We start from the raw sequence: 27,307 nt of genomic DNA, 5'->3' as shown, positions 1-27,307 counted from the left end.
GGCCATCTTACTGCCACCATCCTGGCACCTGATTCCTAGCAGTATGTGAAGATAAACCACTAGATGTCAGCCTACTAAATAAGGCAATGCCCCCCTAGCAATATTCCCCACACACTGCTAGAAGTCAGGCTCCGCCATTCTACGAGGCTCCGACAGTAAAAAAAAAACAAATGCCACTGGAAGTTTCCCTGAAAAGGTAAATATTATTCTGGCTGGATCCAGCAACATAGAGGGTACCCAGTCAATCAGGGGTGCTTTGTCTTGAATACACTTTAAGCTCTGTCATACAGGTACTGTCTCTTACATGTTTGTGTACAGTGCTGCTTATGTACTCCACCTAATAGGTAGTTTTGGCTATATAGTAAATAAATTAATTTAATTTAATAAGTATGTTTAGTAGCGCTATAGAAATAAGTAGTAGTAGTAGTACAGTGCTCTAGTCAGGGTTGCCCTGGACCTGACAGCCTCAGGGTGGAGGTGACCACCAGGCCCACTTTGGCCACGAGTCCTCTGAGGTAAAGAGCTGTGCTTCACCTTAGCTGAACTCGCTGCTCCAAAATGAGATCTTTATTTCTGCACCATGCTGAAGTCAAGATCCTGTGCTAAAGAGAAAGTCATGAAAAGCAATGCCAACATTCAGGGGTCCATTTACCAAGGTGTAGTAGTGGCAGCGGCCATTTTTGCTGCTCATTGAGGCCCCTTTTACCACAGCAGGTAAAAAGACTGAAAAAAGAAATGGGCATGTGGTAGGATTGCACTTACTGCATGGCTAAGCGGGGGGGGGGGGGGGGGGTTCACTTACTGTCACCCATTGAGGTGCTGAAAAGGGCTCCCATGCTAACCTAGCGGTAACCAGGTAGCACATGGAGCTGCCCAATTACCGCCAGCTAACCCGCTGCATAAATATTTTTCAAATATTTCTGCTATTCCCACAAATACTGCATGCTAGGGCGGAATTACCGCCAGCACCTACATTGGGCCAACAGTAGCTCCGGATTGGCCCGTGGTAAGCCCATGGTGGGCTTACCACTGCTTTGTAAAATAGTCCCTCAGTGAGTCTTTGTACATTGCAATCAATTCTCAGTTCAACGGGTTTGCATTCCATTTGTATTCTGATCATGTTACCCTTTAGTGTACTGTGGATTTTTCTGTGCTAAAGCCCTCAAGGTTTGCATGGGAAAATCAAAAATAAACCACTGCACTAAAGCAGAACTTCCCAAACAGTGTCAGAAAACCCACATTTGGGGGTCACAACCTGGGTGGGCTCTCCATAGGTACCTCACTATTCTGCACCTCCGGTGGGGTAACACAATTTTATTTGGCTGTTATCATGAAGTCACGGCCGCAAAATGATTAACAAGCACTGCACTAAAGAGTGGTGCACCTTCTTCCATCAGGTCATGTGTTCTTTGTGGAACAGCGGAAAGCACAGAATGGCAAAATTAGTAACTGAAGCATCACTGATTCCCATCATCAGGGCACTGAGATTCTTTTGCTCCAGCTCCAAGATTAAGAGGCCCTTTTACTAAACTGCATTAAGCACTAATGCACACTTAACTCAGGAAAAAAGGGCTTATCGCAAAACACTGGACCTTCAAAACAAGCCACAGTAAATCTGGGCTTAGTGCACAGGGAGATCCGATCATGAGTGGGTCCATCAGCTGGATAAAAACCCAGTGGAACAGGAAGCCACAGCCCTGGATTTTTCTGCCAGAAAGGAAGGGTTTTGGAGGACTGGTGATACTGTAAATATGTAAATACCCTAGGATTTTCAACAGATTATTAAGTCACCAAAAGTCTTGGACTGGCACAAAAAATTCAGCAAAGTGAACTCTTTGTTAAGAAAAAGTATGAAGTTTGGTTATCTGCCTGTTGCAGCGCTCCAATAAAGTTATATTTTGCATTTAACATAAATCCTTGCAGTGGAAAGTTTTCTTCGAGTGTGAGTGAAGTCAATTTACTCATAGACTAGTAAAGAAATAACAAAGAGTGTGGTCTAAAACTCTATGGCCTACCGGGATCAATGCCGGCCCCAGCTTGCATCCAGCTCAGTAGAACAGAACTATTATTTGTGGCCTTGGTTTAGGGGACCTGACTGAAGAGCTAGCTAGCTACTGCCCACAACTTATGGTGAGACCAGGGTCCTACTGTATAACAGCTTAGTTTCACACAAGGAGTCCACAGTTTATAGTCCACATACAAATACCAGAAGCTCTAGAATAATCCCTGAGAACTGATCAATGAAAACTGGTGCCATACCCTATGATAATCTCCTTAAAATGATGTGCCATTTTTTTCAAAGAGTTTTTCTTCATTTTAAAACACGGTATTATGGTAATCGTGTTTTAGCGCATTTGGACTAATAAAAGTAAGTTGATACAAAAGTTCTTTACTTGAGATAGTCCATTTCAATATATGTACACAGATAAGTGCTTGAAACTAGAGGAGACAGGGTTGCAGATGGATGCTGATTGATTCAGGTTGTAATCCCAATGAGCATGTCAAGATGACAGAGAAAAACATGAAATTAAGGATCTCACAAAGCTACCTTTGATCAACAGGGTAATGAGATGGGCAGGCAAGAGGCTAGACAGAGTATAGACAGGGCAAGAAGAAATAACAAACTAGAAACACAAATTCTTCAGGCATGAGCAAGCAAAAACAAGTTATGTTTTTTTTTCCTTTTTAATTTCATTTATTTCATGCTCTTATTTTATATTTCCCTTTGATTTTATTTCATTTTTGTAGTGCGCAATACTTACAAATATTAGGGATGTAGACATAAAACCTATTGGTTAGTTTTCAGTTCATTTGGCATGTTTTCCTGATTTTTCAAGCGTTTTTTTAATTTTTCAGTTCATTTCACACATTTATTTTAATAATTGTGTTTAATAAGCATTCATTCATAGGTTCATGCATATCAAATTGACTTTTTTGTATACTAAAAGTTTTAAGGCATGTTTATGAAAAGAATAGGCACTAACAAATACTTATCCCTTACAATCACACTTTTGCTTATTTTTTGTGTTATTTCTTTTAAGAAAATGAAATGACATAGGAAATGCTATTGACATTTCTCATATTATTTTAAAGGGCTGTGCTTCCCTAAAATGCTGAAAATCTAGGCTACAACATTCCAGATCTACAATACCTATTGACCTAGGAGGCAGACCTACATACTGTTGCTATAATGAAGATGTGGTTTAAAGGGTGAATGGGAAGTAGTCCTCGGAACACACCTAGCCAGTCAGGTTTTCAGGATACCCACAATGAATATGCATAAGATAGATTTGCATACCTTAAAGACAGTGTATGCAAGCTTGTCTCATGCATATTCATTGTGACTGAAAAACTGAGTGGCTAGGTGTGTTCCAAGGACTGGGTTGAGAACCCCTGCTCTAAGCTGAGCAGGAGTCCTCTAGCCGCATTATCCTAGTGGAGGAGGGGGGGTGCTTCAATGTTGTGTTTTCAATCGCTAGGGACAGCTAGGTTCTCTGGAGTCCTGCAGAGAACTTGCCTGTCCCTATCTATTGAAAATGTGATAGTGAAACAGCACCCCCCACTAACAGGACTACAGGAGGAGGACACCCACTCAGCTTAGAGGGAACAGTGATTACAGACCACAGAGCTGGAAAAACTGGACGAAATATGTGGTCATGCATGCAAAAGACACATGAACAGGGAAGTGTTCTTGATGAGAAATAAATAGGAAAGTCTTGTTGATGAGAGATGTTAACCCTCAAGATATGGATTATAGCAGGGGTGTCAATCTGTGCCCTTGCTAGGTTGAATTTTCATGATTCCCCCCAATGAATATGTGTGACATCTATGTGCATACAATGGAGGCAGTGCGTGCAGATAGAACTCATGCGTACTCACTCTGGAAATCCTGAAAACTCGACTGGATTGAGACCCTCAAGGGCCAAGTTGGACACCCCTGGATTAGAGAAGTTTTCCCAAGTCAGTCCTGGAGTATCCCCTTGCCAATTAGGTTTTCAGTAAATATATATATGAGATTGATTTGCATTCACTGCCTCCATTGTATGCAAATCTCTTTCACGCATATTCATTGTGGATATTCTGAAAACCTGACTGGCAAGGGGGTACTCCAGGACTGACTTAGGAAACACTGGATTAGAGCATGCTATCTGCAGAATTGATGAGAAGAAGAGAGAGATTTTGGACTCTCTTCAAGGAGTTCTCTTCAGACAAAAAGTAATAAAACTCACGTGGGAAGGGCAGATTCTAGATCTGGTACTTAATATTAGATAAAAGCGTTTACATGGTCCAGGTAGTTAAGTTGTGCAGTTCATTGCATCTCAGGTTTCATCAGATTTTAGAAAAGAATCTACTAACACAGAGGAGAAATGGACGATTATATGTCAGATGTGTGCAGCATAAACATCCATTTTAGAAAAATAAGCATATATAATATCGATGGGTCCCAAGCCAGGACATTACTGATTATCTTTGCTACCTCAGAAAGATAAAGCTGTCACAGTGAGTGGCTTCCCTTGAGAGTCTGGCACTGGGGGGAGGGGGGAGAATAAAACCACTGGGAGATTAAGGGACCCCCCCCCCCCCCACACACACACACACACACACACACACATCATCCAGACACTCTTTCCCAATAGACACTCTTTCCCAGATCCTAAACGTGCTGGTTAGCAGGTGTAATTCCTGAAGCCAATCTTTTGGACATAAATATTTAGACCCCTTCTGAAGTAGGAAATACATGTCTATGAACTTGCTGCACCCTTGCCCCACACAAAACACACCCAGTTCACACACCCTAGCCATTTGCACACACTTGGGTTTTATATGTGCATATCCTGGCTTTGTAAAATGGGGACTTAGATGTTTATGCAAGATAAACATTTAAGGGGGGAAGTTATTAAGCAGCATTAGGGCTTTAAGTCAAGTTATTTCCCCCTTAATTTGACTTAAAGAGTCCTAACATCACCTAACTTAAATTACTACAACAATATTTAAGTCACTGCGGGTTAAGTAGTAATGAGATGCAAAACACCCAACTGAAAAAAAGTCCATAAATGACCCCAAAATAACTCTCAATATTTTCCATGCACATTTTTAATATAAGTGTTTACTTAAATGTGATAACATATAGTGGATAATTGAGTGTATATCGTACCTGGGTGAGTCTGATATAAAAACAATTCCTGTTTAGCACTGATAAGCCAAGCATCCTTGTTCACAATGGATCTGTAACAAAAGAGAACAGTTTGGCTCTAGTTCAGTGATTTGATTGGTCAACACTGAATGATGGGGTTTACTTTACAAATAGATGGTTTGGCCCAGCCCTCTGCTGCTTTCTGTCATGCTGGCAGCCTAGATTTATTATTTTTTTATTTAGTATAATTTTTTTCTTTTGCTCATAAAATACATTTCTGCTCCAGGTATATTACATAATAACTCAAACATTCTTTAAAACAAATATACCATCATTCACAATGCAGCAAAAAATAGAATAGCACACTACAGTACATAGTATAAAAATCAAATTTGAAGTATTTCATCATTTCTCAAAAATCTAAAATGAGCCAAGATGATACAACTCCAGGGCCGGGGATGATATAGAAGCAGCTATCGTAGCCCCTTGAGGGAGAAAATCTCAATCATCATGCAATTGTCACAAGGCTCCCAGATTGTCCCGATATAATTCTTCATTTCCAATGAAGAGCATTCTGTACTTTGCTTCTAATTTTTGAGGAGTGGTTAAGGTAAAGTAATGGAGGATAGGTCTTTATATATCCGTCATAGCTGGTGGGTGTTTCCATCTTCTCTTTTGAAGGGAACAATAAAGGTCCCAGGCTTGAGGGAACAGATGTTTTTTTTTCAAGTGGGGGAGGTCACCCACAATAAAGAAGTGCTGAGATAGCTGAACAGGGCTCCAGAATGCTGTGGAGCAGTAGGGAGCTGCGTCATTTCATGGCTGGCTAGGCCTCATGCATAGAGAAGGGTTTCCAAGGCCAATTTGGTCTAATTGTGAAGAGGAGCTGAGAGGAGTCAGAATTTACAACTGTGAGCTGCTAGAGAAAGCAGCATAGATCTGAAGAAACTCAGCCAAAGTCTCCAATAAGAATTCAAGCTGAGTACTGGATTTTGTGTGCCTTGAGAAGTTGGTGATACTTAAAAGATGCATCTCATTTAACATTTTGAGAAGTCTAAACCATGTGTAAGGACTGAACACTGGTGCTTCCTCAGTACAAAATAAAGAGAAACTGGAGTATTTTGTTTCTTTTTTCATTTTTGAGGATATAAATAACTTCCACTGTGGCTTTTCCCCACACCTCTGTCCCAGCCTTTGCTGAACTGAACTGTAAAGAATCCAGAAGGACGCTGGACACTGCAGTTTTAAAAATATTAGCTCCATATTTTGAACTGGATCCTAAATATTTTGTAGTAAGAAACTTAAAGAATTTTCTCTAACCTAAGAAGGAATTGAGTATTTTAGTAAGCTATAGTTTTTAAAGGGGAAAATATCCTAGGAGGGGTGAAGAACACCTGCTAACCCTCCCCCATCCTGCCCTGCCCAGGTGTCCCAGATTTGTTCTCCAAAAATGTGGTTGTCTTACTTTCCAAAATCCAGAGATATCAGCCTCCTCTTGGCTTTTGCAAAGTTGGTTATGTACAAAACCAGGAGCTTAGATGGGGAGACGCTCTTGAACTTCAGAATCCTATTCCAAGCAATGGTGCAGTCTGGTGTCCAGAGGTTCAATGGTTATCTTCACTAGCCAGTGGGCAATGAATTACCTGCTCTCATCAGCACCTGCCCTTCCTCCTCCCCCATCCCCCATTACATCTTGCAATTCAAGATTTAATTTTCCATGTTTATTACTAGTTTTAGTTTATTCTCAATTTAGACAGTTCTTCTTTAGTTGTGTTCTAGAACTAAAATTTGTTCTTGATCTGGTGCCACCATCAGGTGGTCCCAATCATACTGATCTAAACTCTGAAAACTCTATCACTATGTCCACCATCCATCTTAACGTTACGGCCTTATCAGTCCTGTCCACATCAACCCTGTGTGCTCCTGTCCTTATCCTTTTCCCGTGTTCAGCTTCTGCCCTCTCAGTGTCCCTATCTTCCCCCATATCCAGCATTTCCCCTCTGAATCACTATCTTGCCCTCTCCAGCTTATCTCCTCAGTGTCCTATCCGTCTTCCTGTGACCAGCATTGCCCTTTTGTGTCCCTGTCCCTATGCTCTCTTCAAGCCCAGCATCTCATCTCTGGGCCCCTGCTCTTGTCCCTGTCCCTGTCCCTCTCCACTTCCAGCGCCCCTCTCTTTCTTCCCTTCCTTTCACACCCCTAACCCTATCCCTAGTCCAACATTTTCCTCCCCTTGCTGTCTGATATCTCCCCCACATACACACACCTTCCATGGATCTGGCATCTCTCCCTCTCTCCCCCTACTGGTCTGGCATCTCTCCCTTCCCCTACCCCACAAGTCTGGCATCTCTCTCTCTCTCCCATTCACCTCCACCCACCATGGGTCTAACATCTCTCTCCCCCACCCCCACACCACTGGTCTAGCATCTCTCCCTTCTCCCCCACCCCACTGCAGGTCTGGCATCTTTCCCTTCTACCTGTGATACTTCACAATTATGGCAGGTCCTCAGCAACAGAAACATTACAGACAGGCTTCCTCTGACCTTCCCCATTACCTTACCTCTTCCACGTTCCACCTCCTCTGATGCAACTTCCTGCGGGTGGAATGCAACAGAGGGAAGGCACCAGGGGTGGCTAGAGGAGGGCTGTCTGTAGCGATTCTGTTGCTGGCAGCCTACCTTAGGATTAGAGGACTTGGGGAAGGGTGCAAAAAGAGATGCTGAGGAAGGAGGGAGGAAGGAAGGCAGACCGAGAGGGAGAACATCAAGAAACTTGGTATCTATACTTGGAATAGTTGCATCAGGAGGTGGCCCCTACCAGTTAGAGGCCCAGGGCTTTTTGCTGGGTTCACTGAATGGTAGCTATGTCACTGATCTCATACAAGCAGCCTCTTACCTTCCCTTGTTGAAAATTGAAAGGCTAACATTTTGTGAGCCTGCCATAAAGGAAAAGTCAGAATTAGCATAAAGTAATTACTCATTATTACCATAGAACAGTTATAAAAGCAGTAATATTTTCCCAGCAGTTTGTTATCAAAGACAGAGGAAGGAAACGTTGAATAGTAATCTTAAACGTAATGCTCTATCATAATCGCTCATTGTTAAAGATTCATATCATATACTAGTCCAGTGGTGGTCATCAAAACCAGTGCCAATTCCATGAGGTTTAGTTATCTAAACTAAATACTAACATAAACCTGCTCATGGTTTTCAGAGCATACTTTCAAAAATGAACTTGTGTAAAGTAAGAACAAAAGGTGGAGTTCTATAACTGGACACCCGATAGAAGCTTATTCTATAAAAGAATGTGGAAATATGAACATTGAATTTAAGTGTATGCACACATATTACACCAGCCATACAATCGACATATTACTTATAGCATTCCATAAGTTATGTGCATAAGTGTGAATCCCACCCGCATGTACATCGACCTGTAAAAAATCCTCTAAATGTCCTATAGAGTGGGGGTGGAAGTAGCTAAATACTATATAATAATGTTGATAACTCCCACTGTTACTTGTAAGAAGGAGAAATAAATAATGGCATCTCCTGCCTGGTTAACCAGCGGTTAACCAGGCAGGAGATGCCATTATTTATTTATGCCATTGGTTTTCCTACATGGACCCTGAAGCAACTAGAGCTTCCTGTAAGCACAGCGAAATGCTGGCCAATGTTGGTTGAGGAAGAGGAAGCTGTGGCAATGATGTGGACGATGGATCAATGAGAGCTAAGTGCCTTGTTATTCATCTTCTTGTTGAAATGTGTATGTGAAGGACTGATACACACGGAGCAGCAGCCTACACTGTGTTTTTGGACAGTAACAGAGAAGAGATTATTAGGGAGGTCCCCAGCAATTTTTCCCATTTATATTTTTGCATTGAGGAACCTTGGGGAGGGTTTTTTTTGCCTATGATAAAGAGCAGATCCTCTTCCGAGTGATTGGTCAACAGGATCGATCATTGCTTGTGAGTTGGTTTTGATCCAAGCATTTTGAGGCATTTTTTCCCCCATAAGTTTTCAATGAAATAAGTTATGTAGGTATACCACAAGACAATATATTTTCTCCTTCTTACAAGTAGCAGTGGGAGTTATCAACATTATTATATGGCATCTACCTGTAAAATACATGCTATTTAAGATACATATGTATTTACAGAATAGCACTTACTGTATTTTTTTCTAACAAATGCCCAGGCTATTATTAGAAGCAATGACTGTGATGCCTCTGTTGCAGGAGCTATGAATTCTGCCTCTGCTGGCCAGAGAGTGGAAGACCCAATGTGGGGACTGAGCCCATTGTTCCTCTGTTATTCAGTACACAGCAGTTGCCACTTCAGCCGCCAAGCCAGCCCCTCAGCTTAGGTCCCTTTTCTACTAAACTGCTTTTTTTCAGTTTGTTCTCACTTTGTAACAAAAAAATCCTTAAGTCCTGCTTTTCCCAGAGCCATGCCCTAATTCTGTGGCAACCCTGAAAGTAACATCTTTTAAATGATCACCGATTGGGTTTTATCCATCTTCCAGCTTCACTGTGAACGGGAATGGTTTTCACTGCATTATCCATTGCGATAACACAGTTAACGTGAGCACTGTGCCAACATTTAGGAGTAAATTATAAAAACAGCTTTCAAAGGTGTCCTTTTACCAGGCTGCGGTAGCATTGATGTGCAGGTTTGCTGTGCACCAAGGCCAACTTTTACTGCAGTGGGTAAAAGGCTTTTTTTTTTTTAAAAGGAAATGGCCAAGCGGTAAATGAACCACTTGCCATGCGACCATTTCCCAGGGGAACACTTACCGCCACCTATTTAGGAGGCAGAAAGGGTTTCTGCACTACTCTCCCCCCTCCCCCCCAAAATTCCATTGTGATGGAAATGGGGCATGATGTGGCAAGCACTACTGCCGGGCTTCTGCTGTAGCCCGGTAATAGTGCTGGATCGCCGTGCAGCAAGCCTGCAGTGGGCTTGCCGTGCTTTATTAAAACACCCCCAAAGTTAGGTTATGTTTACAGAAAAGCACTTAGCGCCGGGATCTGCAACTACTTTTAGTCATGAACATTTACACCAACTGAACCCAGGTGTAAATCCTCACACCTAAATTAGGCATGGATCCCCCGGGAAAGCCCCTGGTCTACCCATGAGCCTCCCACATTTTGAACCACATGAAAAATTTATGTGCAGATCTGGGCGTATAAATATGTGTGCATACATTTAAATTAATGTTAATCAGCACTGATAATTGATGTTAGGGCCCAATTTTCAGTGCTGATTGGTTCATCATTATTCAATTAAATTGTAACACTGATAGATAGGGTAATACAGCATACACCGAAAGTATACAAACAAAAAAAGCAACACTGGGCCTTCAAGACTGGGACAAAGAAGTTCTTTATTGATGACCCGACACGGGCCGTGTTTCGGCGCTAAACAACGCCTGCTTCAGGGGTCTAACAAGAAGAGACACAGTAAGGTCTACTTGAGGTCAATTCACAGAGCTATATCTTTGCAATTGCGACGTACGGCGATCGTTTACACACTGGGGCATTGAATTGACCTCAAGTAGAACTTACTGTGTCTCTTCTTGTTAGACCCCTGAAGCAGATGTTGTTTAGTGCCGAAACACGGCCCGTGTCGGGTCATCAATAAAGAACTTCTTTGTCCCAGTCTTGAAGGCCCAGTGTTGCTTTTTTTGTTTGTCAATTAAATTGTACCCACAAATGGGCACATGTTCAAAATTTCACAAGCTATTTAAAGTAACATTAATAAAATTTAAGAATTTGGGCAGAAGTTATCAATGTGGGCTACTGTTAAGAAGGTTTATTTTACCACTAATTCATGCTAATTTAGCACAGGTCCCATTTTATGCAATGAGACCTAGGGCCCTGTTTAATAAGCAACGCTAGCATTTTTAGTGCATGCTAAATGCTAGAGTCGCCCATATATTCCTATGGGCGACAGCGTCTAGCACATGCTAATCATTAGCCCACACTAAAAACTCTAACACACCCTTAGCGTTGCTTAGTAAACAAGGTCCCTAGTTACTAATTGGTTTGGATTGGATTTATTATTTTTAACCTGCCCTCGTCCAGGGCGGCATACAAAAATACATACATAAAATCACATAAAAAGAAAATACAAAACAAATTCTTCATAATGCACAATCAGGAGAAAAGTAATGTCCAAGTCTCTTAAATAGACAAAGAAGTAACATTAGTAGGTACATCATATGCCAGGCATAGCAAATGTGCTTTCAGCTGGCATTTAAATGTTTGTACAAGCTGTCCATTTTTAAGATGACTTGGCAGTTTACTCCACTTTGATGGACCTGTTATCGAAAAAGTTCCTCTTTTTCACTAACAGTAAATTAACCCATCTTAAAGGTAACCCTTGTTGATAACTTCCCCCCTTAATGCAATGCCTTTGGCAGTTATCATGCAGTAATTTCCACATTAACAGCTAATGTGTGGAATGGGCAAGGAATGGATATGCAGTATGGGGGGGAATGACTGCAACTTATTTTTAACACGGAGGTAGTTACTGTGAGTTAACTATTTACACTGCAGATAATGTGGCACAAATACACTGGGTTACCTGCCATTTAGTTAACATAGCTTAAAACCTTTTTCCCAGCATTCAGCTTAGTAAATAAACCCCTGAATATATAATCAGAGCAGAAGCAGGGGTGGTTAGATCCCTCAAGATATACATTCCTACCCTGCTAAAATAAGAAAAACAAGCATGAGCATGCTTAAATCAGGCTCTGTTAGTTGTACTGACCAATGTAGCTGCCTTCTACACAGCAGTGAAGTGTTCCATGCCCACGATCCATTTGGATAGGGTATCTGTTAACAGAGAATTTTGTAAGTTGTAAAAAGGAGAATGAAAACAATACTCACTAAAGTATAGAAAGAAAGGTCAGTGAATATGCTGAAGATGATAAACTTAAATCTTTAAGGGGCCCTTTTACTAAGCCGTGTAAGCGTCTACATGTCAAAATGGAGTTACCACCTGGCTACCGCGTGGCTCTTGCAGTAATTTCATTTTTGGTGTGCATCCAATACGCATGTACAAAAATATTTTCAGACGTGCATATTGGTCACCCGCCACATTTCATGCACATAGGTCATTACCGCCCGGTTACCGCATGAGACTTTACCGCTAGGTCAATGGCTGGCTGTAAGGTCTCAGACCCAATATAGACCCTTGGCAATTTGCATTTTGCCACACATCCATTTCAGCAAAAATTTAAAAAAGGCATTTTTTGCAGGTGCGCTGAAAAATGATTCTGCGCACGCCCAAAACACGCTTCTACACTATCGCAGGCCATTTTTCAGTGCATCTTAGTAAAAGGACCCCTAAGTTATATTTGAAAATTTACATTTCTGTATCCTTTCCTGGGTAGGCCTAATTATATTCAAGGGTATATCTTCCTGAATAAAAAAAAACTAAGGCCTTTAGACTGACTGTGTTGGACTACTCTATGAATTCCTGTTGCAGGTGTGTCATATATTCAGATACAGTAGGTATTTTTATGTCCCCGGAGGACTCACAGTTTTAAAAAAGAGCTGAAGTAGGATTTGAATCTGTGTCCTTCAGTTCCCATCAGGGGCGTAGCCAGACACCCAATTTTGGGTGGGCCTGGGCCCAAGATGGGTGGGCAGAAGAACTCCGCCCTGTTCCACAAGTGATTTGGTCTCTCCCTCTCTCGCCTGCATGCCATATGGTCTCTCAAACATCCCCCTCCCCCCATACCTTTTAATTAGCAGCAAGCAGCCTTCCCTCTGATGCAACTTCCTGTTTCCGCATAGGTGGGAATACATCAAAGGGAAGGCTGGTATGCAGGAAGGACAGGAATTTTCGGCTGGTGGGGCTTGGGAATCCCTACCAGACACTTCATAGGTGTGCTGCTACTGGGTGGGTCTGAGCCCAAAGTAGGTGGGCCTGTGCCCACCCAGGCCCACCCTTGGCTACACCACTGGTTCCACTATACTAAACTTTAGGCTACTCCTCAGATCTGCATTCTGCTCTGTTAAGAATGTCCATAGTACCTGAAGCTGTAATACAACCTGGTATCCCTTGCTGGTTCCACATTTGGGGGACAGTAACCACTGGGGGATTAAGGAGGTGTCATGCATTAATCCTTCTCATGGATAGCTGCTCAATCAGAGCACCTTTCTGAAACCTGGACCTGACTATAATACTAGATCTAAATCAGTGGTTTTCAACCCAGTCCTCAGGGACTACCAGGCCAGTCATGTTTTCAGGGTATCCACAATGAATATGCATATGAGATATTTTCATAGTAAGAAGACAGTGCATGCAAATCTATTTCATGCATATTTATTGTGTATATCCTGAAAAAAAACCAACTGGCCAGGTGGGCCCTGATGATGGGGTTGAAAATCACTGGTCTAAATAACAACATTCATCTTTTTACACTACCCCTTCTGTGATCAGAGTTGGACGTCCATATTTTGGGCCCTCCCTAGTCTCCCAAAACACACTCAGACCATGCCCCCTTGCCAAATGGACATATTGCAGTGTTAGGAATCCATAACCCTGGCTTTATATAATTAGGATTTTGATGTCCATGCAATATGGATGTTTAAATGCCAGTTTTTGTTGGATTATTTGTAGTAAATAATTAGCAGATTTTAGTACACACAGCTTCAGCTTTAGAAATGTTAATTTCTTTCTTCATCTCTCTCTCATTCACCCCAGAATAATTCACTGCTGAGTCACTTTAAAGTTGAAGTAACAAAACATCTGTTTACTCACAGTTTGTAGTTAGATTATAATCAGACAGGCTTATATATACATATTACTATACATTTGTATTATCAGCTCCTTCCATGTGCTTAGATGGTAATGGATGCTCACACCACCATAGATCCTCTCAGGTTAGGAGAGATCATGAGCTCCATGTGCTCCATGTGCTGCATGTGCTGCATCTAACCCCCACAGGAAGTTGCATAGCTGTGTGACCTCTCTAAGTAATTCACATCAGAGGTCACAGAGTAATCACAGAGAAATAATAGGTGACAGTCAATGCATGTAAAATACAATTACATTCCAACAAACCCCTTCTCATGCATAACTGTCATGCAATTATTTATTCATACAAAGTCCAAGCTTTATACGCAGATTCACAAAATGTTCTCTGGGTAACGGTTTGGTCATGATGTCAGCTGTCATCTCACTGTTGTGACAATAGTGTAGACTGATGACCCCTTCTTTCGCCAACTCTCGCACGTTGTGGTATTTCGTTGCGATGTGCTTGGTGCGTGACTGAACCTTGTCATTCTGTGACAGTCGGATGCAGCTCTGATTATCTTCCATTATCTGGATTGGTCTCTTTTCAGCTATTCCGAAATCCAGCAAAAGTTTTTCAATCCACATCAGTTCTCTGCACGCTTCCGATACTGCCACATATTCAGCTTCTGTAGAAGACAAACTCACAATACTTTGTTTATGACTGGCCCATGAAATTTGTACATTTCCATACATAAACACATATCCACTTGTGGATTTATAATCAGAATGATCCCCTGCCCAATCTGAATCACAGTAACATATTAGTTTTGGATTACTATTGGCTGAAATCTTTAATTTACAATCAATGGTACCCTTTAAATACCTTACCATCCTTTTAACTGCAGTCCAATCTGATTTGGTAGGTGAGCTGACCCTTCTGCTCAAAATTCCTACTGCATTTGCTATATCAGCCCTGTATGTGGTAGCTAGATATAAAAGCTTACCTATGGCTGATCTATATTGGATGTTATCTGGTAAAGGTTCTCTTACTGTTTCATCCTTCAGAAAATCAGTGATCATGGGAGTGCTTACAACTTGGGCATCTTGCATACCTAAACTTTCAATAAGCTCATTTATTTTCTGCTTCTGGCTTAGAAGATAAGAACCATCATTTTGTTTCTCAATTTCTATACCAAGATAGTATGACACATTTCCAAGTTCTTTTATCTCAACATTGAGGTTTAAATATTTTACAATGTCCTTGTACTCTTGCTCACTTTTGCTTGCAATGAGCAGATCATCAACAAAAGCTAAAATGTATGCATATTGTCCATTTGTGCACCTAGTGTACAAGCATTTATCTGCTTCACCTTGCTTAAATCCTAAATTTGTCAATATTTCATGCAATTTTTCATTCCAACATTTTGCACTTTGCTTTAATCCATAAAGACCTTTGTTTAATTTACACACTAGCTGTCTTTGTTTTGTATTTATGAAACCTGTTGGTTGTTCCATGTACAAGTCTTCAGTTATATCTCCATGAAGAAACGCTGTTTTCACATCAATGTGTTTGACTTGCATGCCTTTTGAGACTGCAATGCTCAGAAGTGTTCTGATTGTCGTGTGTTTCACTACAGGTGCAAACACTTCATCAAAATCTTCTCCATATTTTTGAAGATATCCCTTTGCCACTAATCTGGCTTTATACCTTTCCACTTTTCCTTGTGCATTCCCTTTTAACTTGAATACCCATTTGCATCCTATAGCTTTCTTGCCAGGAGGTAATTTTGTAAGAATCCAAGTATTATTTTTATCCAATGCATCAATTTCTTCTTGTGCAGCTTTATGCCATTCAGCAGCTTCTTCTGCTGGCATTTTCTCAATCTCATCCCATGTTAAGGGCTCTTGAGCTTCTGCTGACTTTGTTAAGTAAGACAGTCTTGGGGGTGGAACACCTTTGTTTTCCCTGGATGAGCGTCTGACAACAGGTTGGTCTGACCTTTCTGCATCCTCTAAATCTGAGAGTCCTTCTCCAATTGATTCCCCTTCTCCAACTGTACTGTCTTCTTCAATGATCCTTTCTGTGTCTGCTTCCTCTGCCTGTTCCTCGTTAGATACAGATGAGTTGCTTTCAGACATCTGCCTTGGTATGGCATTTATATACACTGGCATGTCTATTATGGTTCTAGTTTCATATTCTGGATGATAAGGCTCATCTGGGATAATCCAGCCTTTATCAACCCTTTTGTTTTCATCAAAATATGTAACATGTCTTATGCCAACAATGCCAGTTTTCAGATTCAAAATTCTATATCCTTTGTGTCCTGGAGTATAGCCAACTAAAATGCCCCTTTCTGTTGTGGAATCCAGCTTATGCCTTCTTTGCTTTGGTACATGAACATATGCTGTACTTCCAAATGTTCTTATGTGTGACAGGTTTGGTTTCCTACCATGCCATGTCTCATGTGGTGTGCGCTCAGCGCCTTTAGTTGGCATTCTGTTTTGTAGGTACACTGCTGTGAGAATGGCTTCCCCCCATAGTCTTTTAGGGAGATTGCTATCTGACAGCATACATCTGGTCATTTCCACAAGTGACCTAAATTTTCTCTCTGCAACAGAATTTTGTTCTGGTGTATAAGCTACTGTTGTGATATGTTGAATGCCTTCTTGTTCTATAAATGTGCGCATGCTTTGTGAAGTGAACTCACCACCATTGTCGGTCTGAAGAACCTTTGGTTTTCTTTCAAATTTATTGCTCACCATGGCTACGTATTTCTTCAGCATGTCTGTGACTTGACTTTTTTCTTTCAGCAAATAGGCCACACAATATCTAGAGAAATCATCCAAGAATATTAGCACAAATCTGTTATTTCCCAATGATGGGATATTAAACGGTCCACATAAGTCACTGTGTATTAAGTCCAGCACTTTATTACTCCTATTTCCTGTGTATGCAGGAAATGAGGGTCTCACACCTTTTTGAGTAACACAGTCTATGCATTTCTCCATTTTACCAGCATCTGCACTTATCTGAATGCCTGTGGCAAGTTGCTTACTGTAAAGATCCTGGATCACCTTAAAATCACGATGTCCCAGGCGGCGGTGCCAGATTTCCAGACTACATTTACCATCATTCTTCCTTACTTGCGCCATATGTGAGGCTTCACCTGAAATGTTCAGCTTATAAACATCATTATGCATAAAAGCTTCAGCATACACTTCATCATTTTTAGAGATTGTGCACTTACTGTTTTCAAAATGAATCACAAATCCCTTCTTATCTAATGTAGATACACTAAGCATATTGCAAACTGCTTGGGGAATATACAAGACATCACTTACAGGAATTTCTTTAACTTCATTAGACACTTTGCATTTTAAGAATCCAATACCTTTTGCTTGGATCTTAGCAGTCCCTGCGTTTGCAGTTTTAAGAATACCTTCCTCTGGACACATTTCCTGAAAGAAATCCTTACAATTGGTTAAATGGCATGTGCTCCCTGAATCCAAAATCCAAGTACTTTCATTTGAATTATTATTTACCATAGTCAAAGATTTTTCTGCCATTAGAAAGCCCTTGTGTTTATCTTTGTCCTTCATACATTTCCTGGTTTGAAAATTCTTTAGTTCCATTGGCTTAGGTGAGCTAGAGGGAGTGTTTTGTGTTTCCTTACACCATTTAGATACATGTCCCTCCTTTCCACATGAGTAGCAAATCAGCTTGCCCTTGGGTGGAGTTTTCCCATAGCTCCGCCTTCCTCTGTTCTTTGCCAAGAAATTTGTTTCATTTCTCTCTGACTGACTTTGAGAACACATCTCCTCAGAATCATTTATTATGCATTCCTGCCTTAGTTTTGATGTTGCCTGTTCAAAAGATTGCCCTTCAATGGCCTCATTTACAGACCTAAAGACATCAAACTTCTTTGATAGTGAGGTAAAAAGAAATGCTCTTTTCAATGCATCACACATGGGAATTCCAGAAAGTTCCAACCTTTGAAATGAAGACATAAGATGCATAATGTGATCATTACATTTACTTTTATCCCTTAATTTGGTTTCATTCAACTCTGCCAGCCAAATTGGTTGCTGCTTTGCATATGTAGTTGCATACATAGTTCTCAGTTTATATAAAATGTCCTTTGGTGTATCTTTTCCCTCCACTAATATGGCTTGTTTCTCTGAGAGAGCTTCCAAAAGCATGCACTTCACATAATAGTTTGCATTGTCCCATTCAGCCATATTTTCAGCTGTTCTGTCTTGGTCTAAGCATATATTTAATCCTTTTGCTCGAAGGAGACATATGAATCTTAGTTCCCACTGCCGATAATTAAACTCAGTTAATTTAGGCACCTTGAGAGAATAGAAAAATGGTGAATTTCTTCCCTCAGCCATTTTCTTAGCCTTCTGTCTGCTGTGTGGGGGGAGAGAGAGACAGACTGAATCTTTCCTTTAAAACTTAAGAGAAAAAATGTGGCTTTTTTTTTTTTTTTTACTGCCTGGTAATATTTCTCTTCTTTTTCAATTCCTGGACCCTGGGCCCATAACCCTTTTGTTGGATTATTTGTAGTAAATAATTAGCAGATTTTAGTACACACAGCTTCAGCTTTAGAAATGTTAATTTCTTTCTTCATCTCTCTCTCATTCACCCCAGAATAATTCACTGCTGAGTCACTTTAAAGTTGAAGTAACAAAACATCTGTTTACTCACAGTTTGTAGTTAGATTATAATCAGACAGGCTTATATATACATATTACTATACATTTGTATTATCAGCTCCTTCCATGTGCTTAGATGGTAATGGATGCTCACACCACCATAGATCCTCTCAGGTTAGGAGAGATCATGAGCTCCATGTGCTCCATGTGCTGCATGTGCTGCATCTAACCCCCACAGGAAGTTGCATAGCTGTGTGACCTCTCTAAGTAATTCACATCAGAGGTCACAGAGTAATCACAGAGAAATAATAGGTGACAGTCAATGCATGTAAAATACAATTACATTCCAACAGTTTTCAGATAGCCGAAAGAAAAATCAAGCTTCTAAAATAACTACCTAAGCTTTGCTAGTACAAAATATTTGGGGGTTTGATACAAAACCCTCAGGGATGGTGGACATAAACTGCATACATTAGAATGTGTTAATTAAGGTGTGGGGAAGTAGAATACTTGCATAGGTTGCTGAGTCAGCTTCAAAGAGCCTGTTTAAAAAAGGCCCCTTAGAAGGAGTGGCCTAGTGGTTAGGGTGGTGGACTTTGGTCCTGGGGAACTGAGTTCAATTCTCACTTCAGGCACAGGCAGTTCCTTGTGACTCTGCCCAAGTCACTTAACCTTCCATTGGCCCATGTAAGCCGCATTGAGCCTGCCATGAGTGGGAAAGCGCAGGGTACAAATGTAACAAAAAAAAAACTATATAAAGAGGAAAGGTCCCACTGAACTTTCTTTCTGAGAAGTTCAGAGAGAAGAGGACATTTCTCTGTAAGTGAACACTATTTTGCTTTGGGAACTTAAAGATTGGGGTTTAAAGGAGGAATTGTAGGCTAGTATTAGGCAAAATAAAAATATAAAAAGCAAATTTTATCAACTAATCTCCATAGTCTTTCCCACTTAGTTTTAAAAACTTTGTACCACAGCATTAACAGATAGAATCTAGCAGGCACTGCAGGATCTAGTAATTTGCAATTAGGGTAACAAACAAAGGAGTGCTCTTACAGAGTTTTAAATACATTTCATTACCATCTAAGAAGGAAACACTAAATAAATCATACAATATACTATAAACTAAAAGACACTTTTATATTAGGCTAATATCCTTAATACTGTAGCAAGTTTTAAATTATTGAAAAACTCAAAAACATTAAGATGGAGTCAGCAGTCCAGCAGCAAGAGGGGTGCTATCCAGTCTTTTGCATTGAGTGTCACATGTATGATTATCTCCCAGTTGGTGAAATGTGTGTGCCCGATGCAAAGAGCTCCTAACTCTCAGAGAACATGTCCGTTCTCTTGAGGCTAGAGTAGCAGACTTGGTGGAGCTGAGGGAGACAGAGAGGTACATAGAGGAGACCTACAGGGATGTTGTAGAGAGGTCCCACCTCCAGTCTGGTAGTGCCTGTGCTACCTTGGAGGAGGGAGGTCTCCTAGAAGGAGAGCATCACCCTGGTGAAGTAGGAAGTACTCCTGTAGCCAGGACCTGCCCACCAGGGGATGTACTATCCTCTCACACTGAGGATAGGTCTCCAAGTGCTGCCAGGGAGGGAAATGTTAGGACAGCTGTTGTAGTGGTGATTCAATCATTAGGCATATAGATAGCTGGGTGGCTGGTGGACGTGAGGATCGCCTGGTGACTTGCCTGCCTAGTGCGAAGGTGGCGGACCGCACACATCACCTAGATAGGATTTTAGACAGTGCTGGGGAGGCGCTGGCTGTCTTGGTACATGTGGGTACCAATGACATAGGAAAATGTGGGAGAGTGGTTCTGGAAGCCAAATTTAGGCTCTTAGATAGAAAGCTCAAATCCAAAAATGCTACCCATTCCACGCGCAGGGCCCAAGAGACAGGCAGAGCCCCTGAGTCTCAATGCATGGATGAGACTATGGTGCAGGGAGGAGGGTTTTAGATTTGTTAGGAACTGGACAACATTCTAGGAAGGGGAGCCTATTCCAAAAGGATGGGCTCCACCTTAACCAGGGTGGGACCAGGCTTCTGACATCAGCATTTAAAAAGTAGATACAGCAGCTTTTAAACTAGAAATGGAGGGAAGGCCGACAGTCGCTCAAAAGTGCATGGTTCGGGATAAGGTACCTTTCGCCGAGTCATTACATTTTTGGGATTCACTTTTTTGTCGATCTATTTGTTTTTTGTCTTGGGGTTTTTTGTATTGTTACTATGTGTATAGACAAACAGACAGAAGGACATAGCCTCCCCAACAGGCGCTATTGCTTGGGTGAAATGTACCTAAAAATTATGCTCATAGAAAACACAGAGCAGGAGTTTGCGTAGTAACCACAAGACTGACCAGAATATTTTGTGCACAAATCAACAAAAATAGAAAATCAAACTCTGTTTAGTCTATCTTTAACTTATGCAGGAAAGTATGGTGTTTGACACAAATGTAATGATGATGTCAGTTGAGGATGTAACCTTATAGTTACAGCTGTAACATTTAGAAACTGAAGCTCAAGCTTTTCAGCCTACATTCCTTGAAAAATAAGACCTATGAGATTAGGGAGTGTCTATGTTTTCCAAATAACATTTGGGTTTGGTATCCTGTCTACACAAAATGTTCATATCGAGGGGAACTGGTAGACGTGAAGCGTCTGTTTACTCTTTCCAAAAATACTAGGACTAGGGGGCATGCAATGAAGCTACAAAGTAGTAAAGTTAAAATGAATCGGAGAACATTTTTCTTCACTCAACGTGTAATTAAACTCTGGAATTCTTCGCCAGAGAATGTGGTAAAGGTGGTTAGCTTAGCGGGGTTTTAAAAAGGTTTGGACGGCTTCCTAAAGGAAAAGTCCACAGGCCATTATTAAAATGGACTTGGGGAAAATTCACTGCTTATTTCTGGGATAAGCAGCATAAAATGTATTGTACTTTTTGGGATGTTGCCAGGTATTTGTGACCTGGATTGGCCACTGTTGGAAACAGGATGCTGGGCTTGATGGACCTTTGGTCTTTCCCAGTATGGCAATACTTAAGTACTTATGGAATCATGAGGAATCTGATGGGGCTGTTTATCCAGATTCAAGAGCATGTATAAACATACTGCAGTGCCTATGAATAAGAGTTATTTTTCCGATGTTCCATCTGGGCATCCCTGACTGCATGGACTTTCTTGCTGTTTCAGCTTATTTAAGTTATTATGAGATAGATAGTAAATCAGGTAGTAAGGCAGGAAGTAAAGCAAATAAATAAATATAGGCAGATCATAGATGCAAATGCATCCCAAGAAAATAAGTTTCATTAGTTCTGCGTTCTGAAGTTCATATCAAATCAAGAAAAAATTAAGTGTGGAGGAAAAACACTTAAAAAGGTGTGCAGATAAAAATTAGCCTTTATTAAAAGGACCCAACATGGTCACCATGTTTCGGCCAAGAAGCCTGCATCAGGAGTCTAGAGATGACACATATAAACCACACAGTTAGATACTTCCAATAAATTCATGTTAAATACATAAAGGTTAATCAAACAAGATAAAAACTTGACAATGACCAAATGGGGCTATGTAGATACCATTTAAATGCAAAGGATACATTATAAATACCAAACAGTATAAATAAAAGTTGCAACTAAGGATAAAAAAAATGATAATAACCATTAAATAAATAAAAGCAAAATTGTGAACATGAATACACATGGCCATAGCCAGGCTAACAAACAGAAGAAAGGGTTAAAAGCAATTTTAAAACTAAAATGACTGTATGGATGGTGCAGCAAATTTTAACAAAGCAATAAAGACATACCAATGAGAACTCTGGCTGATATTGTAGAAATGAAACACTAACTGTATGAAGGCAATCGAACAAGCACCTATATACACAACCTGTATTTGTTATCAACCGACTGGGGAACGCCTTTACGGTTTAATGTAAGCCACATTGAGCCTGCAAATAGGTGGGAAAGTGTGGGGTACAAATGTAACAAATAAATAAATACAATGACATGAAAAACTGATGCTAAGGGGGTCTTTTACTTAGGTGCACTGGTGGTTTTAGCGCATTAAAAATAGGTGCACACTAAACACTAAAGACGCCCATAGGAATACATTGGAGTCTTTAGCATTTAGAATGCGCCTGTTATTAGCGTGTGCTAAAAACGCCAACGCGCCTTAGTAAAAGACCCCTTAAATGTGGTGGAGTACAGAAACTACCCCTGTTTATACAGTATAAAGTATTGATGAAACTATTTTGTCTTTTGGGAACCACATCTAACTTTGTCCAGTGTGTTGTTATGGAACGAGAGACCAAGAGTCACTGGGAGCAAGGCTCTACCAATATTTTGCCCAACAGTGCATTAGCAATTAAAGAGCTTGGTGATGCGGCCAGAGATTGGTTTGTTCGACCCCTCCAAAAAGGTGTTACACTGCCCTGATTGGGAGGCTTAAAGACCCTGCATGAGATTGAGATTGATTGAGCAAGTGTTTGTGTAGTTTAGATAGCTGGGATGGTGGCTATGCAGAGCATAGAAAAAAAAGGGCATAAGAGAAGAGGGGGTGAACCATGTGGGGAGAGCTTGGGTTCATACTTGGATGAGGAACTGAGTAGGTGTGCTGAAGAAGCAGGCTGTGAAAGGCAACAAGGAAAAGACAAGTTAAAGAAAAAGAAGCACAAGAGAAGACATACAAGGGAGGAAATTTGCAGAAAAGGTCATGGCATGGGAAGGGAGCACAAAAAAATGGATCTACGGTTTTCTTGAAAGAAATGCAATTTACATGTTACATTTACAGTGTCATGTGCTTTATAACACTTTATTGTAGAATTTGAATGTCCCTGTAATTGTTAGACTGTTTATTTACGTAATGTCATTTTCGTTTTAACTTGTATCCAGTTTATATCTTTAGATAATCTTCTCCCATAACAAACTGCTCTAATCAAGAGAACAAGCACTATAAAAATCACATTTTGAAAAAAGGCCCACAAAAGACAATTTACTCAAAAAGGCTCATGAAATTAAGGAAGTTTAATGACAGGAGATGACATAAGGCTGAAGTTGGTCTCCACCCAAGGAGGTTTTAATTCTCCCCAGTTCAGCTGCTGCCATTTTGGTATAGCAAAACAATGAAATTGATAAGGCAACAAGCTCCACCTACTGACTTCAGCCCACATAATGGGCCAGATAGGCCCATGCTGTCTCCTTTTCTCAAACCTCCTTGCATGAAATAAATAAAGTCAAAGATGACAATACTATAATTGTTGTGAATAAGAAACTTACATTTCTTTAGTTTTTTTGTTGACGAAAGAGCAAACAGTGAGCCACCTATCTCCTTCAGCTTCTAGGATAGCAGGGCTAATAGGAGGAAAAATGGTAAACAACAGAGTTATACTTAAAGCCATTCTATGAACCTGCTTCAACCATTTTTACACACAAAAGGCCTCATTTGTTAAAGTTTTGCAACTACTGCTCAGTAATTGCCAAAATTAATGCCAGAAACTGCAAAACGTTTGTGTTAATTATTGGAGGTATCCTCCACATTTTGCTGCTACGCAAGTAAATAATGCAGTTAGCTGCACAGTGGCATGAACTGCTTTCTGTCATCTGTCATGTTTTATCAATTAGGGGGTCTTTTACAAAGGCGCACTAGCTTTTTTAGTGTGTGCTAATTGCTAGACATTCCCATAAGAATATATGGGCATCTCTAGCATTTAGCACATGCATATTTAACGCACATGCTATAAACGCTAGTGCACCTTTGTAAAAGAGGCCCTTAGTGCAGTATTTTCCAAGTCAATCCTGCATGAGATCCTTTGCATGCACTGGTTCCATTGTATGCAGATCTCTTTCATGCATATTCATTGTGGAGATCCTGAAAACCTGGCTGGCAAGGAGGTACTCCAGGACCGACTTGGGAAACACCGAATTAGTGTGCAATAATGATCTCCACGTTAACTGTAAGGTCAAATCCAAGCCCATTACATGCTCCTTTCCATGTCAGCTGTTTCATGTGGGAATTAGTACATGCTAACTGTTACGGGTGCTGTGTTAAGAACATAAGTGTTGCCATACTGGGACAGACCAAAGGTCTGTCAAGCCCAGTATCCTGTTTCCAACAGTGGCTAATCCAGGTCACACATACCTAAATACAAAAAGAGAAAAACAGATTTGATGCTGCTTATACTAGAAATAAGCTTCCCACAATGGAGTGTTAAGAGTTAGCACAGCATTTCTTGCATTGAAAAGTTAATGCAGCTTAGTAGATAGAACTCAAAGGGTACCTAGATGATATGAAATGGATTATAAAAGTAAAATCACATTAAACATAGAAAAATATAGGCAGATAAAGACAATATGACCTATCCAGTATGCCCATCCATGTCATCTACTCTCCCTATCGCTCCCTTGGAGATCCTGTGTGCTTGTCCCAAACTCTCTTGAATTCAGTTACTGGTTTTGTCTCCATCACCCTCTGGACCAACTCCATCCTGTTTAAATCTTTTTTGAAGGTGCAGCAGTCTCCAGAATTGTACACAATATTCTAAATGAGGTCTCACCAGAATCTTATACAGGGGCATTATCACTTCCTTTTCTCTACTGGCCATTCCTCTCCCTATGCACCCAAGCATCCTTCTAGCTGCCTTTTCTACCTGTTTGGCCACCTTAAGATCATCACATACGATGACACCCAGGTCCCCGCTCCTTTTTCATGCACAAACGTTCTTCACCCCCTAAACTGTACTATTTAAATCATTTTGAATAATGGGTCCATTAATTATATTAAGGTGTGCGTATATATCCTTAGCTAAAATCAGCTATATTTCCTATATGATTAATACTTTTGTAATTGATCCTCAGTCGAGTTGGGGCTAAGGATGGTCCTGGAGGAGCTAGGGAAAGGATTTGTATTTGTATGGTCTGTGGCACAGAAGACACACTCCTGCACAAACCCTAATTTCAGACTGGAAACTCAAGGGTGCTGGGGTGACAGGGGAGAGAAAACACTCTTTGGAAGAGCAGCACAGCAGTGGCAGCTCTTATCCAGGTTTATAATACCATCTGAATGATATCTTCTCTCCCTCAACCTGTGAAACCTGCAAGATTTCTTTCATCATAAATGACACTTCCATTTTAAAAAGCATCATGAATACCAGGTTAACAGAGTTCCCAAATGAGCCACACGTGTCAGCACCAGTCCCTCTTGTGTGCCTGGAGTTGCTTGTTGCTGTAAAAGGTGGCAGAAGGTATCCAGCAATTCGCAAGATAGACTATAAAGAAGTCATAAGATGCACAAACTGATTGAAAAATACAACCTCAGGAGGAACGACAGTGTAGTCCTTTTGGTGGCTCTGTATCCTGTTTACCTTGATTTTCATGTTTTGAGCCACATCATATATTCAGGCTTCTGCCAACATATGTGTAACTCCAGTAAAGTAACCTGCCTATGACTGATGCAGACAAGAACTCCTTCTTGTCTGCATCAGTCATAGGCAGATTACTTTACTTAAAATATGTTCATTTTGTTGGCGGGTCCTCCAGGTCAGGACCAGTAATCACTGGGGGAGAAGGGGGAGGGCGATATAACAATCCACACTCTCCACTAGCACTAACTCAGTCCTGGTCAGAACTGGGATTCTGAACCAAAAAGTCTTACTTAGGAAATAGTTTTTGAGCAATGGGATAAAAAAATGTAACACCATCAAAGCAACAGACATAGGCAAAAAAAAAAAAATAACAGCAAAACAATTACACTAAGGCCCTGATAATCAAAAGTAAATATGGGTTCTAGAGCCCATTAGCGCTATACTAGCACCCCCATTACCAGCGCAGGATGATCAGAGGGGTCTGGCACAGCAAACAATGAGTGTGCCAGGCCTTAGCGCAGAAAGCATGCAAATGTAGTCAAGCTCATTTAAATTATGTTATTTTGTATTCCTCCCCAATGATCAGAAAAGAGCACCTGAAACAAAGGTGCCTTACACTGTAAAAAAATAACGCCTGGTCCAAGCAGGTGTTAGGGTGCTGGAAGAGAGGACTTCCCATGATTCTCATGATTCTCTCTGCAAAATCTAACGGTTTTGATTGCTTTTGGAAGCAGAAGGAAGCCTATGTAAGTCCTTGAGCTCTGGTTCTGAGAAACAGCAGACCCGGACATGAAGCGCACATTGGCATTCTTGTCCTGCATCTAACTTTAAAGTGGCCATGCTTAAAAAACAAAAAACAAAGCACACATTGGCTTCTGTTACTTGCATCTAAATATAAGCATCCAGAAAAAACAAATTTAAATGCTTATATTTAGGCTGCAGAAAACAGATGCTAATATGTGCTTCACGTTCGGATTTTACCAGGCGCATGCACACAGGCGCAGAGTTTACCACTGAACTCTTCTGCGCATATGCCAAGCACAATCCTCCCACCAAACCCCCTAATGCTGAAAGCTATGAGCACGCCTATATTTGCCTCTCATTAGCTTTAAGCATTAGGGTGTGTTCTTCTGCATTGTTCCGGTGGTATTTTTATGGCACACTTCAGAATAGCACCGGAGTTTTGATCATCGGCCCCTCTCTTATTTGCTCCTTCGGGATTCTCCACTCTTTAAAGACTCCTTTTCATTTCTTTTACTCCTGTACACTTTCAGATGCTTATTTATCCCCAGATAGGAGCACCATCATTGTTTTCTTTTCTTTGTAAATCCCAGGGATGTTCTCTATGTCCTTCTTGTTTTTCAAGACTATTTCTCCTGATTCTTGAAACTGTTCTCCTTTCTCCTTCTCAGT

General features: G+C 40.8%; 1 protein-coding gene across 1 annotated transcript in view; it reads right to left on the bottom strand.

Annotated features, from left to right (window-relative positions):
- The window catches only part of PKHD1 (PKHD1 ciliary IPT domain containing fibrocystin/polyductin), a 980,909-nt gene that overhangs the window by 885,541 nt on the left and 68,061 nt on the right, over positions 1-27,307 (bottom strand). The window contains exons 8-11 of the mRNA XM_030198735.1: positions 23,811-23,885; positions 11,907-11,971; positions 8,030-8,069; positions 5,156-5,226 (exon numbers count right to left, since the gene is read on the bottom strand). Of these exons, the coding sequence (XP_030054595.1) occupies positions 5,156-5,226; positions 8,030-8,069; positions 11,907-11,971; positions 23,811-23,885 (251 nt within the window). The remainder of the gene's footprint in view (positions 1-5,155; positions 5,227-8,029; positions 8,070-11,906; positions 11,972-23,810; positions 23,886-27,307) is intronic.

Source organism: Microcaecilia unicolor, chromosome 3, assembly GCF_901765095.1.
Source record: "Microcaecilia unicolor chromosome 3, aMicUni1.1, whole genome shotgun sequence".
Lineage (NCBI taxonomy): Eukaryota > Metazoa > Chordata > Amphibia > Gymnophiona > Siphonopidae > Microcaecilia > Microcaecilia unicolor.
This window is presented reverse-complemented; position numbering and strand designations above follow the sequence as displayed.